This window comes from Salvelinus namaycush, chromosome 25, assembly GCF_016432855.1.
Source record: "Salvelinus namaycush isolate Seneca chromosome 25, SaNama_1.0, whole genome shotgun sequence".
Classification (NCBI taxonomy): domain Eukaryota; kingdom Metazoa; phylum Chordata; class Actinopteri; order Salmoniformes; family Salmonidae; genus Salvelinus; species Salvelinus namaycush.
The window spans coordinates 32,957,357-32,971,487 of NC_052331.1; the positions used below are offsets into that span (position 1 = coordinate 32,957,357).

A 14,131-nucleotide genomic window follows, 5' to 3' on the forward strand; every position below is an offset into this window, starting at 1 on the left:
TGCTCTGAATACAACAGGTGTAGACCTTACTGTGAAATGCTTACTTTAAAACCTTTAACCAACAATGCAGTTCAAGAAATAGTTAAAAATATTTACTTAATAAACTAAAGTAAAAAAGTAAAAGATAAAAGTAATACAATAAAAATAACGAGGCTATATACAGGGGGTACCGGTATCGAGTCAATAACTATTAAATGATGTTGGGCATAGTGGGCACATGGTGGGGGGGGGGAATGGAGACCATGGTTAGAGACTATTACCTATTTGACACTACCAGGGGTCTAACCTGCTTTTGAAAGCAAAAGTCAAATTGAAAACATAATTGGCAATATTGATTTTCATTAATAGCAAGCTAGGAGGACTGATGGTTTGCTTAGCTAATCTACTGTAGCAAGTCTGTTAGGTAACTACTGTAGCTATCTAGGAAACTTGCCAGCTAGCTATTTTTTCATTTCTAGCAGAAAGTGTTATAGCCGTGGTATAAGCGGGATAATCAACTCGGGGCTCTATGCGTTCCCTGGAAAATAATGCAACTCCGTGGAAGGTTAGTGGCGCTGTGCGTGGTGGCACACAACTTCCAAATCGTGCATTGTTTACCACAGAATGCATAGTCCCTCATTGATTATCCCTTAATTATGTCTATTTAATTATGTGTTAAAAACCATAAGACAGTTATAATGCATATAGTGAGCCAATATTTACTTAGATATTAACATGCAAATTAGGCCTAAGTGACCTAAACATTAAGACAAGGTGAGCAGAGACATGAAAGACAGAAGTCAAGGTAGCACATCTGTGAGGACATGAGGCAGATTATGCAGATGTTTGCTCAAATTAAATCTCACCGCTCAAGAGGTGGCACACATAGTTAATAACATGTCACTGTGATTGGTTGCCAGTGTGTGTATGTCCCTTCTGATTGGTTGACAGTGACTCAGGTGTTTCTGCTGACTGGAGTAGATGGGAGGAGTAGGCAGGGTTTTGACCAATGTTGACAGCGGCATAGTCACCAGAAGAAGTGCTTTCTTAAATGACAGCACTGGCTTCATTGGGGCAGCTGGGGTCCTTATGGAAGTTGACACCGGCATAGTTGAGATTCAGAGGGGCTTGTGGGTAAGTTGGCGTAGATGTTGGACTGTAGGGGTTGGTCATTTATTTCCTCATAGTCACGATCACAACCCTGGAGAGGAGGAAAACGAGTGGGATGGGAGGACTTACGAGAGGGAACATACACTGAACAAAAACACATGTAAAGTGTTGGTCCCATGTTTCATGAGCTGATATAAAAGATCCCAGAAATTTTCCATATGCACAAAGTCAAAATTTTGTACACACATTTGTTTACATCTGTTAGTGAGCATTTCTACTTTGCCAAAATAATCCATCCACCTGACAGGTGTGACATATCAAGAAGCTGATTAAAGAGCATGATCACACACTCAATGACATTGCTACATTAGGCAGATATTTTGTAGGAAACAATGTCATCAAAATTGTCAAATTTACTTTAGACAGATGGCAATGTCATTAGCTAGCAAAGTTAGTCAAATACCTAGCAATGCTAATGTTAATTAGCTAGAATTCGGTGTGCTCCCCTCACTCTTATCTAGCTAGCTAACATTATACTACAGGTGTTTGTAAATTCACTCTGGAGTGCCAGAGTGCGCATTCGTAAATTTAGAACATTGTCAGATTGTTATAGTAAATTCAGAGCGTTTCACTCTCAGAGCGTTCAGAGAGAACACTGGACGCTCTGTCCGAGGAGTAGGGTTGATCCAAGCATTCTGACTTCACAACAGCAGTCAAGCGCCCAAGCTAACTGGCTAAAGTTGGCTAGCTTGCTAGATACTTCTGACACAAATGATGGAACTTCACTGTCAAGCCTCAGGAGAAGACCCAGATGCAGACAGTTTCAAAATAACAAAAATGTTTTTCATGAGCTGAAAAAAGATCCCAGAAATGTTCCATATGCACAAAAGCTTATTTCTCTCAAATTTTGTACACAAATTTGTTTACATCCCTGTTAGTGAGCATTTCAACTTTGCCAAAATAAGCCATCCACCTGACAGGTGTGGCATATCAATAAGCTACACAGTGTGTTATACATTGCTCAGTATTGGGTATCCAGCAATCTGTTCAGGTGGTTTTGAGAGCTGCATTTCCACCAACAGGGCACACACACTGACCTCTCTGTTGATCCCAGTGTTCACCGTCAGTGCAGAGGAGACAGCTGTAGAACACAGACAAACACAGCTCACTATTTGGCTCCAGCCATCTGTTCAGGTGGATTTGAGAGCTGCATTTCCAAGAACAGGGAGCCGAGGGCACACTGTCACACTGTTCACAATGAGACGTCTATTGTTCAATCAGGGCCAAAGGATGATTTGTACCTCTGTCACTCAGCTGCGTTATGCCATTGTCATCAACATTCTCAAGACGCTCAGCCATACTGATGCCCAAAAGTCAAGTGGTGCCCAGTCATTCTTAACAGAGGCTATGAGTTGTCTAAATTACACTATAATAGCTTGGAAATGCATGACATTGCCATTATGCAGCTATTTTGTAGTAAAAAAAGTATCAATATGTTGTCAAATTTACTTTAGACAGATGGCAATGTTGTCATTAGCTAGCAAAGTTTGTCAAAACTATCTAGCAATGCTAATGTTAATTAGCTATAATTCAGTGTGCTCCCCTCCCTCTTATCTAGCTAGCTAACATTATACTACGGGTGTGTTCGTAAATTCACTCTAGAGTGCCAGAGTGCGCTCAGTGTTTTCTGGGCGTTTGTAAATTTAGAACATTGTCAGATTGTTATAGTAAATTCAGAGCGTTTCACTCTTGGAGAGTTCAGAGAGAACACTGGACGCTCTGTCCGAGGAGTAGGGTTGATCCGAGCATTCTGATTTCACAACAGCAGTCAAGCGCCCAAGCTAACTGGCCAACTTGCTAGATACTGCCGACACAAATGAGGGAATTTCTCACTCTGTCAGGGCTCAGGAGAAGACCCAGATGCAGACAGTTTCGAAGTAACAAAAGTTTTACAAAAACAGGGGGGCAGGCAAAGGTCAGTAATCCAGAGCAGAGTCCAAAAGGTACAGAACGGTAGGCAGGCTCAAGGCAGGTAGAGGACAGTAATCCAGGGTGGTGTGACAAGGTACAGAATGGCAGGCAGGCTCAAGGCAGGTAGAGGACAGTAATCCAGGGTGGTGTGACAAGGTACAGAATGGCAGGCAGGCTCAGGACAGGCAGAATGGTCAAAACAAGACAACAGGAACTAGAGACAGGAGCACGGGAAATCCGCTGGTAGGCTTGACGAAACAAAACGAACTGACAGGCAAACAGAACACAGGTATAAATACATTGGGGATAATGGGGAAGATGGGCGACACCTGGAGGAGGGTGGAGACACGCACAAAGACAGGTGAACCAGATCAGGTTGTGACACTGACCATTTCACTCATTCTAGCAGAGCTGGTTAGGCTGTTTAAGTTATCTAGAGCTTTGGATACTTTAACTGCTGCCCGCAACAATTTAATGGCATTTTTTGCCAATGTTTACTGACACGGTCATATTCAACAGGTGTTGCAGTTTGTAAATTCTGTTATTCTGCACTCCTGTCACAGATGAGTGCTCTGAAATCAGAGTAGATAGCCAGAGTGAATTTACTAACACTCCTAGCTAGCTAACGTTATACTACACCTAAAGTCAATCGGATGACATCACAATGATAACAGGTTTTCCAACTAATTATTTGTTTCCAAATCACTATAATGTACTTTAGACTAAATCTTAATCAGTGCCGGTTGAGAACGCACTAGTCGGTTGAGAACGCACTACACTAGCCGGTTGAGAACGCACTAGCCGGTTGAGAACGCACTAGTCGGTTGAGAACGCACTACACTAGCCGGTTGAGAACGCACTAGCCGGTTGAGAACGCACTAGTAACGCACTAGTCGGTTGAGAACGCACTAGTCAGTCGGGCATCAGTCCTCAAGAGAACTCGAAACAATATTGTGACGAAATGTGCAATCATGAATATGCAAATTATTTATTTGAAATTAAAAGTGTGAAAAGGGGCATTTAAATGTTTTGACAGCGTGTGTGTTTCTCACCTGTTTCCTTGTTGCATTTCCATCTGTAGACTATAAGCAGACTGACTACAAGCAGCAATGTAACCAGACTCATAGATACTATGATGATCACTGATGTTCCTGGAACACAGACACACAAGTAGCGCCAATACTTTACAATCAGCACTTCTGTTCAACTTTCATAAGGCCTTTTTACACTAATATGTAATGTAAGATCTGCCTCTTCGATAAAATGTTACATTTTATGTGCATCTTTTCTGTTTACATCCTATCCTTACATTAGCCTTGGATGTGGTGGCCAACATTCATGCATGGGTGTAGCTATTTGCATACACCATAGTATATAGACTACCAAAAGAAGGCTAGCTGTTCAACTATACAGGAGCGCCTCATCTAAACCATATTGCATACTTAAGTAATGCATCAAATCACAGGTGTGGACATTGTCCCCATTTGTTTAAGGCTGATTTACACAGGCAGCCCAATTCTGATCTTTTTTTTCACTAATTGGTATTTCGACCAATCAGATAAGCTCTGAAAAAGATCTAATGAGTTGCTCGAGAGACATTGTCTTTGCACTATACCACTCAGTGGGGAATCTGGTGTGGAAGTGTCCCACACTACCTAAAGTCAGATTTGGCTCCAAATCAGTAACTTACACTACAAAAGTACATGTTGTGAAACCAGTTTCAAAGAGAAACCAGCATACAGTAAGTTTAAAAGGCTCATAGGCTGTGTTCACGCAACTTTTGACCAATCAGATATTTTCAAATCATCTTTTTCAGAGCTGATCTGATTGAATTAGTGAAAAACACAGCCATAAGAGTTTATTTACCAGATCCATTGTGTGTTGATGAAATGGATGATGGTGGTGAGATGGCTAAGGATGATGGAGTTGGTGAACCAGGGTTTGATGCAGTTGTAGTAGGTTCTGTTTTGGTGGTGATTGTTGGTGCTACTAAAAAGGACCACAAAACAAAGTGACAATTTTCCACATGGCTAACAAAACAAAAATGCTGTCTGCTGGTATTAAAGTAGTTCTTGCAGGGGGATGTTGTCACGTTGTATAAAAGGATTGGAGACAGGAATACATAATAGGGGGTTTTAACTCCACCCAAAAATACAACATGCCATGTAAAGGCACAGGGACGAAGTCCAAAACAAACACATGTACAAAAACACAGGGATGTAACCCAAACAAAAGAGGTTAAACCTCTAATAAATACACGGGACAAGACCCATAATAACGATGACACAACACCGCACAGGCACTCACAAGATCAACGGTCATGGGAACAATAACAGACCACACAATGGTGAGCAGAGGGCACATATATACAATTACTAATCAGGGGGAATGGGAACCAGGTGTGGGTAATAGGACAGTTCAGTACTGCCTAGAGGCCGGTGACGTAGACCTCCGGAACTGGTGCACGGAATGAGCAGGAGTACGGGGAATCAGTGACAGATGTGTTGTCGCAGAGACATTGTTTGTACACTATACCACTCAGAGGCGGGAATCTGATTCAAAATCAGATTTGACACCAGATCTGTCTCTTTACAGTACAAAAATATGTTTACAAACTAGCGTAGTGTAGAAAGGATCCGTTGCGTGTTGATAGTGTTATGATATGGAGGGAAGGTTAGAGTTAGGACATTGACAAACAACACACTACCATGATACACTTTCACACTACATCCACAGGTAGCAGCACCAACCGAGTCTAGACGCTGAGCCAAGTTTCTAGTTACACACAGGTGCTGCCAATTAAGGTGAGTGTTCCAGCTGGCAGAGCCATGAGGCTGCTGGTGTTTGTTTGGTAGCCATGAGGCCTTTCATTTGTTTTTCAGTCTTTAGTTTGGGCATGTTTTTTTTCTACTTTTCTTTTTTGTACATATTTATTTTTCGTCACCATCTGAACAAATAATAATCCACTTGGACTGGCCGACCAAGAGGTCAAGAAGGAGCTGGCCCTGGACCTAAGATAAGTTGGCAGTCTCCTGGGTACAGACATTGTGGTCCTGTGTGTGTAACGTCTGCTTCCAACTCACACTCAAACACGTAGATCCCCTGAACGCAGCTCACTTTCCAGCCCACTTTCAAGCTCACACACTCAAACACATAGATCCCCTGAACGCAGCTCACTCTCCAGATCCCAATCACCTGTTCACACACCTGTATGTCATTATCACACACTATTTTGTTCAGTTCTTTGCACCCCATCATTGTGAGGTATTGTTTGTTTTGTGACACACTTCTGTTCGGTGCTCTGTTTTTCCCGTAATGTAACCCTCCTTTGTATGATAGGCTATTGAGGCAGGCAAAAACTATTGGATTTCCTGTTATCAGCCTATTGCCTGATCCCCCGGGCGACATTACTAGCCTTTTCCCTGCCTGTACTGTTGTCTTGTTGGACCCCCTGTGTATGACCTTCTGCCTGCCCCTGGACCCAGCTACCTGCCTCCTCCTATGGTCCTTTACAATAAACACCTGCTGCGTCATATGCTTGAAGCCAGCTTTCTGTCTCCCATCATGGTCATTACAGTGTGGCTCAGTTGGTAGACCATGGCACTTGCAACACCAGAGTTGTGGGTTCGACTCTCACGGGAAGCAGTACAAACAAATATGAAAATGTATGCACTCACTACTGTAAATTGCTCTGGATAAGAGCGTCTGTAAAATTTAAATTCAACACATAGCTGCACACGCTTACTTTATGCTCACATCAAATCAGGTTACAGACCATGTAGCTAGGCCTAAGATGTAGACACATTTAATATACTACAGGTTGTTTTTCCCGCCTCTACTCACATAGGCACACCCAGCTCTCTCCATCATTGTATCCATCCAAGCTTCTCACTTCACTGACATACAACTGTGTCCTGATCAATCTGTCTCACAATGCAGAACAGGCAAATTAAAGAACAGTCTTACTCTTGATATCTAGCTGGACTGCTGACAGGGTATGAAGAGTGTGGTTGTCCTGCACGCCACAGAGACATCTCCCAGCATCCTCTTTGATTAGGCTAGTGATGGTCACGGTGACAACTCTGGCTGTCTTGTTGTCGAACAGTGAGAACGTGGCATTTTACGTGGCATTGTTTTTCTTCATACACACAATGGATGGAGACTGACCGTTCTTCACAGCCTGTCACCTCAGTGAGGTTCTCACAACACCAATCTGTCATTTTAAACAAACATCTAGGCCTAGCGCTCAGAAAGATGTTCAACCAATTTATTACAAGATAATGATATGCCATAACAGAACTAGAGTGGGTTGGAAACTCCAATGACAATTCCTTGTCTAATGCATTAATGATGTGTGATCTGTGGTTCTCCAATACATGTACTGTACTGTGTGTTTAATCCATTGTTCACGCCACTTGAAGGATATGACCTGATTTAGGGTGAAATCTTGTTGAGATGTTAAAGGGGAAATCTGCAGATCAAACAACAACAAAGCAGTCACCCCATCACTGTTTTTGTTAAACAGCTGACGGATGGGACTGGAGAAATATAGACACTGACCATCCATTAGATCAAAGCTGTAGTTTTAACCATGGTTTGTCTATCCAGTGTTTGTTTGTTTACAAACAATGGAGTAAAACAAGCTTATATTTTGAATTTTAGTGGGGTATGACATTTGAACTAAGCTCATGAGGCACTTATAAGTTATATACTTCAAGAATCAATGGGAATATATTATTTATTTAAAAGTACAAAAATGTACAGTACCAGTCAAAAGTTTGGACAAACCTACTCATTCAAGGGATTTTCTTTATTTGTATTTGTAGAATAATAGTGAAGACAAACTATGAAATAACACATACGGAATCATGTAGTAAGCAAAAAAGTGTGAAATAAATTAAAATATATTTTATATTTGAGATTCTTCAAAGTAGCCATCCTGTCAAGGGTGCGTACTGGCGGCAGAGAAGTCAGCCGTTTCCAACGGCTAAGTTTAATTATCAAAACCCACCGGATACAGAACAATACAATACATGGGTACATAACCCCGACGCACACCAGAACAAAACGTGCACAAGCACTGACAACAAACAATTATGGACAAGGACGTGGGGGGGAACAGAGGGTTAAATACACAACATGTCATTGATGGAATTGGAACCAGGTGTGATGGAAGACAAGACTAAACCAATGGAAAATGAAAAGTGGATCGGCGATGGCTAGAAGGTCGGTGACATCGACCGCCGAACGAACAAGGAGAGGGACCGACTTCAGTGGAAGTCGTGACACATCCTCTGTCTTGTATACAGCTTTGCACACTCTTGGCATTCTCTCAACCAGCTTCATGAGGTAGTCACCTGGAATGCATTTCAGTTAACAGGTGTGCCTTGTTAAAAAGTTAATTTGTGGAATTTCTTTCCTTCTTAATGCGATTGACCCAATCAGTTGTTTTGTGACAAGGTAGGGGTGAGATACAGACGATAGCCATATTTGGTAAAAGACCAAGTCCCTATTATGGCAAGAACAGCTCAAATAAGCAAAGAGAAACAACAGTCATCATTACTTTAAGACATGAATCCGGAAAATGTCAAGAACGATGAAAGTTTCTTCAAGTGCAGTCGCAAAAACCATCAAGCGCTATGATGAAACTGGCTCTCATGAGGACCGCCACAGGAAAGGAAGACCCAGAGTTACCTCTGCTGCAGAGGATAAGTTCATTAGAGTTACCAGCCTTAGAAATTGCAGTCCAAATAAATGCTTCACAGAGTTCAAGTAACAGACACATCTCAATATCAACTGTTCAGAGAAGACCGTGTGAATCAGGCCTTCTTTGTCGAATTGCTGCAATGAAACCACTACTAAAGGACACCAATAATAAGAAGAGACTTGCTTTGGCCAAGAAACACGAGCAACACAAATTAGACATCTGTCCTTTGGTCTGAATAGTCAAAATTTGAGATTTCGGGTTCCAACCTCCGTGTCTTTGTGAGACGCAGAGTAGGTGAACGGATGATCTCCGCATGTGTAGTTTCCACCGTGAAGCATGGAGGAGGAGGTGTGATGGTGTGGGGGTGCTTTACTGGTGACACTGTCAGTGATTTATTTAGAATTCAAGCCACACTTAACCAGCATGGCTACCACAGCATTCTACAAATAGGGCTATCTTCTGTATACCACCCCTACCTTGTCACAACACAACTGATTGGCTCAACTGCATTAAGAAGGAAAGAAACACCTGTTAATTGAAATGCATTCCAGGTGACTACCTCATGAAGCTGGTTGAGTGAATGCCAAGAGTGTGCAAAGCTGTCATCAAGGCAAAAGTGGCTACTTGGAAGAATCTCAAATCTCAAATATATTTTAAAAACAGTTTTTTGGTTAGTACATGATTCCATATGTGTTATTTAATAGTTTTGATGTCTTCACTATTATTTTACAATGTAGAAAATAGTAAAAATAAAGAAAAACCCTTGATTGAGTAAGTGTGTTCAAAATTTTGACTGGTACTGTATGTAGCAATTGCAGATTGCCCCTGCAATTGCTACATGCGCATAACAGAACAATGCATGCATTGTGTCAATGAATAATGTGCATAAAAAATGGAATAATGTTCAGGTTCTCAAGTTAAAAACTTCTTGTCAATAGGGGGGCGCTATTTTCACTTTGGAAAAAATCGTGCCCAAATTAAACTGCCTCGTACTCTATTCTAGATCATACAATATGCATATTATTATTACTATTGGATAGAAAACACTCTCAAGTTTCTAAAACTGTTTGAATTATATCTGTGAGTAAAACAGAACTCATTTTGCAGCAAACTTCCATACAGTGTGAGGTTCTGAATTATGCACTATAGCCCTTACTATATCACATGTGATTGAATATTAGCAACTGTTGGCCTGGGCGCCTGGGTGTCTGTGTGTGTGTGCTGGAAGTAACAGTTAGCCCCAGATAAGTGTGCTGGGAAGCTGTGGTTAGCCTTGAGCGAGAACAGTGGGCTTTGTATGCAGGTGCAAATAGCGCAGACAATGTTGCAGAGCTGTCTGACCTCAGTCTCTGGGGTGAGGGAGCGTAATCTACACAGCAACAGCGCCGGGACACCAAAGAGCGCAAAGAGGCTAGGACTAGCCTGAGCGCCGGCGATAGGCTGGGTGAGTCTAAACCACGCCCAGTCTCTACTCTGTGACAGGCCGGCTCGGAAGCAGGAACTAACTCTGTCAGAGCATATTATAATGTCTTTGTCAGGAACAAGTCAGTTCTCTGTTCTACCCTGCGGGGTGGTACAGGGAACCCGTATATACGAAAGTTGCATTTGCCATTTATTACTTAGTTAATAAAAAATACATAGCATACAATTGGTGACTCATCGTCATACTTATCCTTATACCAGATTGAATTGACGCAACCCTAACAACAGGAAGTGAAAAATCTGAAAACGAGGCTCTGTTCCAGGGCCTGCCTATTCAACTGGCTTATATTTATCGATATGCATGCACTTCATACGCCTTCCACTAGATGTCAACAGGCAGTGGAAGGTGGAATGGGGTGTCTAGCTTGATCTGAGGTCGAACAAGAGCTTTTGGAGTGGCAGGTCAGGAATTTCCTTTCTCTACCTAGGCGCGCGAAGCACCTCCATATTGTCTTCTGATAAGCGTTCGGTATACACGGCTAATATCTCCGGCTCTGATTTTATTTGATACATGTGATAATAACATCGTAAAGTATGTTTTTTCAACCGAGTTTTATCAGATTATTCAACGTTTATTGGGACTTTTGGAGTTTTCCGTTCTTTGCATCGAGAGAAACTGGGAACTTCATCAACATTGGCTAGCATTGTGGCGCGAATTCGACAGGAGAAAAGGACATTCTAAAACCAAACAACGATTTATTCTGGAAATAGGACTCCTTGTACAAGATTCTGATGGAAGCTCAGCAAAAGTAAGAACAATTTATGATGTTATTTCGTATTTCTGTGGAAAATGTTATTTCTATTCTCCGCCGTTTTGGCGGGCGCTGTCTCGCAATAACGCAAGCTGTTTGTTATGGTAAAGTTATTTAAAAAAATCTAACACGGCGGTTGCATTAAGAACCAGTGTATCTTTTATTTGCTGTACAACATGTATTTTTTAGTAAAATTTATGATGAGTTCTTTGGTCAGATTAGGTGAGTGTCCAAAATAGCTCCTGACATTCTGGGGAAATGTTGCTACATTTTCACAATGTATAACCACGGTTTGCAGCTCTAAATATGCACATTCTCGAACAAAACACAAGTGTATTGTATAACCTGATGTTATAAGACTGTCATCTGATGAAGTTGTTCAAGGTTAGTGATTAATTTTATATCTTTTGCTGGTTTTTGCGAATGCTATCTATGCGGTGAATAAATGCGTTTGTGTGTTTGGCTATTGTGGTAAGCTAATATAATGCTATATTGTGTTTTCGCTGTAAAACACTTAAAAAATCTGAAATATTGGCTGGATTCACAAGATGTTTATCTTTCATTTGCTGTACACCATGTATTTTTCATAAATGTTTTATGATGAGTATTTAGGTATTTCACGTTGCTCTCTGTAATAATTCTGGCTGCTTTGGTGATATTTTTGATGGTAGCTGCAATGTAAAACTATGATTTATACCTCAAATATGCACATTTTCGAACAAAACATAAATTTATTGTATAACATGTTATAAGACTGTCATCTGATGAAGTTGTTTCTTGGTTAGTGACTAATTATATCTCTATTTGGTCGGTTTTGTGATAGCTACCTATGCGGTAGAAACATGGTGAAAATATGCAGTTGAGTCTTTGGCTATTGTGGTTAGCTAATAGAAATACATATTGTGTTTTCGCTGTAAAACATTTTAAAAATCGGAAATGATGGCTGGATTCACAAGATGTTTATCTTTCATTTGCTGTATTGGACTTGTGATTTCATGAAAATTATATTATATGATATCCCTGTCCCGTTAGGCTAGGCTATGCTAGTCAGCTTTTTTGATGAGGATGCTCCCGGATCTGGGATGGGTATTAAGTAAAGGTTTTAAGACTCAGGTCAATAGCAGAAGCTTGATTAGGAATGTATATTATAATATGTTTAGTTTGGAAGTGACAAAGTTTTGAGGATGAGAATCAAAGGTTTACACTACCTTCAGAGACTTCAAGGTTGACTTGAATGTAGTTATCTTGTCCCCATTTGTCCACTCCACACCAGTATCTCCCAGCATCGTTTAACGTCAGGTTGGTGATGGTCACAATGAAGACACTTTCCTCTCTGTTGTCCTTCAGCGAGTATCTCCCTTTTGAAGCACTGTTTTCCCCCGCCTCAGTCTTAATAACTTTGTCTTTATTAAAAACAGTACAAACCCCTTTGCAGAGGTACTTCTGGTGGCTCCTCCACTCCTCTTTGTAGGGGCATCTGATCTCTGCCTTGCCCCCCTCATATCCTTCCACTGTGATCAACTCTGCTGTACGCACACTCCACACAGCAGCTGCAGGATACACCAACAGTCTCATTACAAACAGTACAAACACCCCAGCGTCCATTTCACATACTGTAAGAGTGGATTCTGCTCTGGTACACCACTGGTGTTCCCCATCACATCCATCAGTACATACTGGACCTTGTGTTCCTCAGTGTCCCCTCCCCTTTATCTAACAACATTATCACTGAGTGAATGGAGTTACACTGTAAAATGTTACAACCAAATGTATCCAACTATAGAGAGGAGTCACTGGAGATGTGTTCATTCAGTCTGATGTACTTACCTAAGAGGAGGACAACCTTCAGTGTGAGGACCAGCAGGATAACCATGATGACTTGTGGCTCCCAGCTAGTTCAAGTCTCTTTAGACCCTGTACACCCTGTTTACTCCAGGCAAATCAAATCAAATCAAATTGTATTAGTCACATGCGCCGAATACAACAGGTGTAGACCTTACAGTGAAATACTTACTTACGAGCCCCTAACCGACAGTGCAGTTTCAAAAAATACGGATAAGAGATGCAGAGTAGTCACCTCAGACCTCTACGTCCAGTTACCACCCCAGTACAGGAAGGTCTGCTCCTGCAGTGTGTATGAGAACCCCTCTGAGAGTGAGTGTGTCTACGCTGAGCCACAGAAGTCCTGCTGTTTCACTAAGTACTTCCTGAAACCATTTCACTTCTCAGTAACACTTTATAATAACTTCCGGCAATAAACAATTTCTAAGACATTTATATACAGTTTACTCACCATTTATTAATAATTTATTCCTACAATAAATATTAAATAAAAACATATACTGTATATAGACAGATTTTCAAACAACTTTGAAATTATTTGTTAATGATTTACTAGTTAAGGTGGCAGGTAACCTTGCGGCCAGTAACCGAAAGAATGCTGGTTTGAATCCCCGAGCTGACTAGGTGAAATATCAGGGCGTTCTCGTTGACAAGGCACTTAACCCTAAATGCTTCTGTAAGTCACTCTGGATAAGACCATCTGCTACAGTGCCTTCAGAAAGTATTCACACCCGTTGATTTTTTCAACGTTTTGTTGTGTTACAAAGTGGAATTAAAATGCATTGTCATTTTTTGTCAACAATGTATACAAAATACTGTAATATCAAATTACGTTTTAATTTGAAGTCCATTTTAAATCGCAACACTATTTACATTAAAACAATCAAATTAAAAGTACAAAGGATGAATAAAAGAACATAAAACACAGAGGATGTCTAAAACAGTCACTGATTAAAGGCCAAGCTAAAAGGTACATTGTTAACTGTGATTTTAAAAACCTCAATGATTTCTGCTCCTTTTACCTGAGAAGGCAAGCTGTTCCATAACTGAGGGTCTTTGATAGAGAACATAGATTAGAACATTTTACACACACACACACACACACACACACACACACACACACACACACACACACACACACACACACACACACACACACACACACACACACACACACACACACACACACAGAGCCCTGTTCACAATGAGAACTCTATTTCTCAACCAGGGCCAAAGGATGATTGTATGTGCAAATGATTTCTTGGAACTGAAAACTGGATGTGAAAAG

At 41.1% G+C, this 14,131-nt stretch overlaps 1 protein-coding gene across 1 annotated transcript; it reads right to left on the bottom strand.

Annotated features, from left to right (window-relative positions):
* Window positions 1-1,066: 1,066 nt before the first annotated feature.
* Window positions 1,067-12,874, bottom strand: LOC120019805 (CMRF35-like molecule 5). The gene is made up of 6 exons (XM_038963217.1): window positions 12,829-12,874; window positions 12,210-12,551; window positions 4,927-5,049; window positions 4,113-4,211; window positions 2,187-2,230; window positions 1,067-1,180 (listed from the first exon to the last, which is right to left on the bottom strand). The coding sequence occupies exons 1-6, from the start codon at window positions 12,872-12,874 to the stop codon at window positions 1,067-1,069; spliced, it is 768 nt and encodes a 255-aa protein (XP_038819145.1).
* Between the last annotated feature and the right edge of the window lie 1,257 nt (window positions 12,875-14,131).

Excerpts from the sequence above, each read along its gene's own strand:
- LOC120019805 (XM_038963217.1), bottom strand. The coding sequence starts at position 12,874 with ATGGTTATCCTGCTGGTCCTCACACTGAAGGTTGTCCTCCTCTTAG. Across the intron at positions 12,552-12,828 it reads GAAGGTTGTCCTCCTCTTAG|CTGCTGTGTGGAGTGTGCGT; the intron begins GTAAGTACATCA and ends TGTATCCTGCAG. Across the intron at positions 1,181-2,186 it reads ACACTGGGATCAACAGAGAG|GGTTGTGATCGTGACTATGA; the intron begins GTCAGTGTGTGT and ends CCTCCTCTCCAG.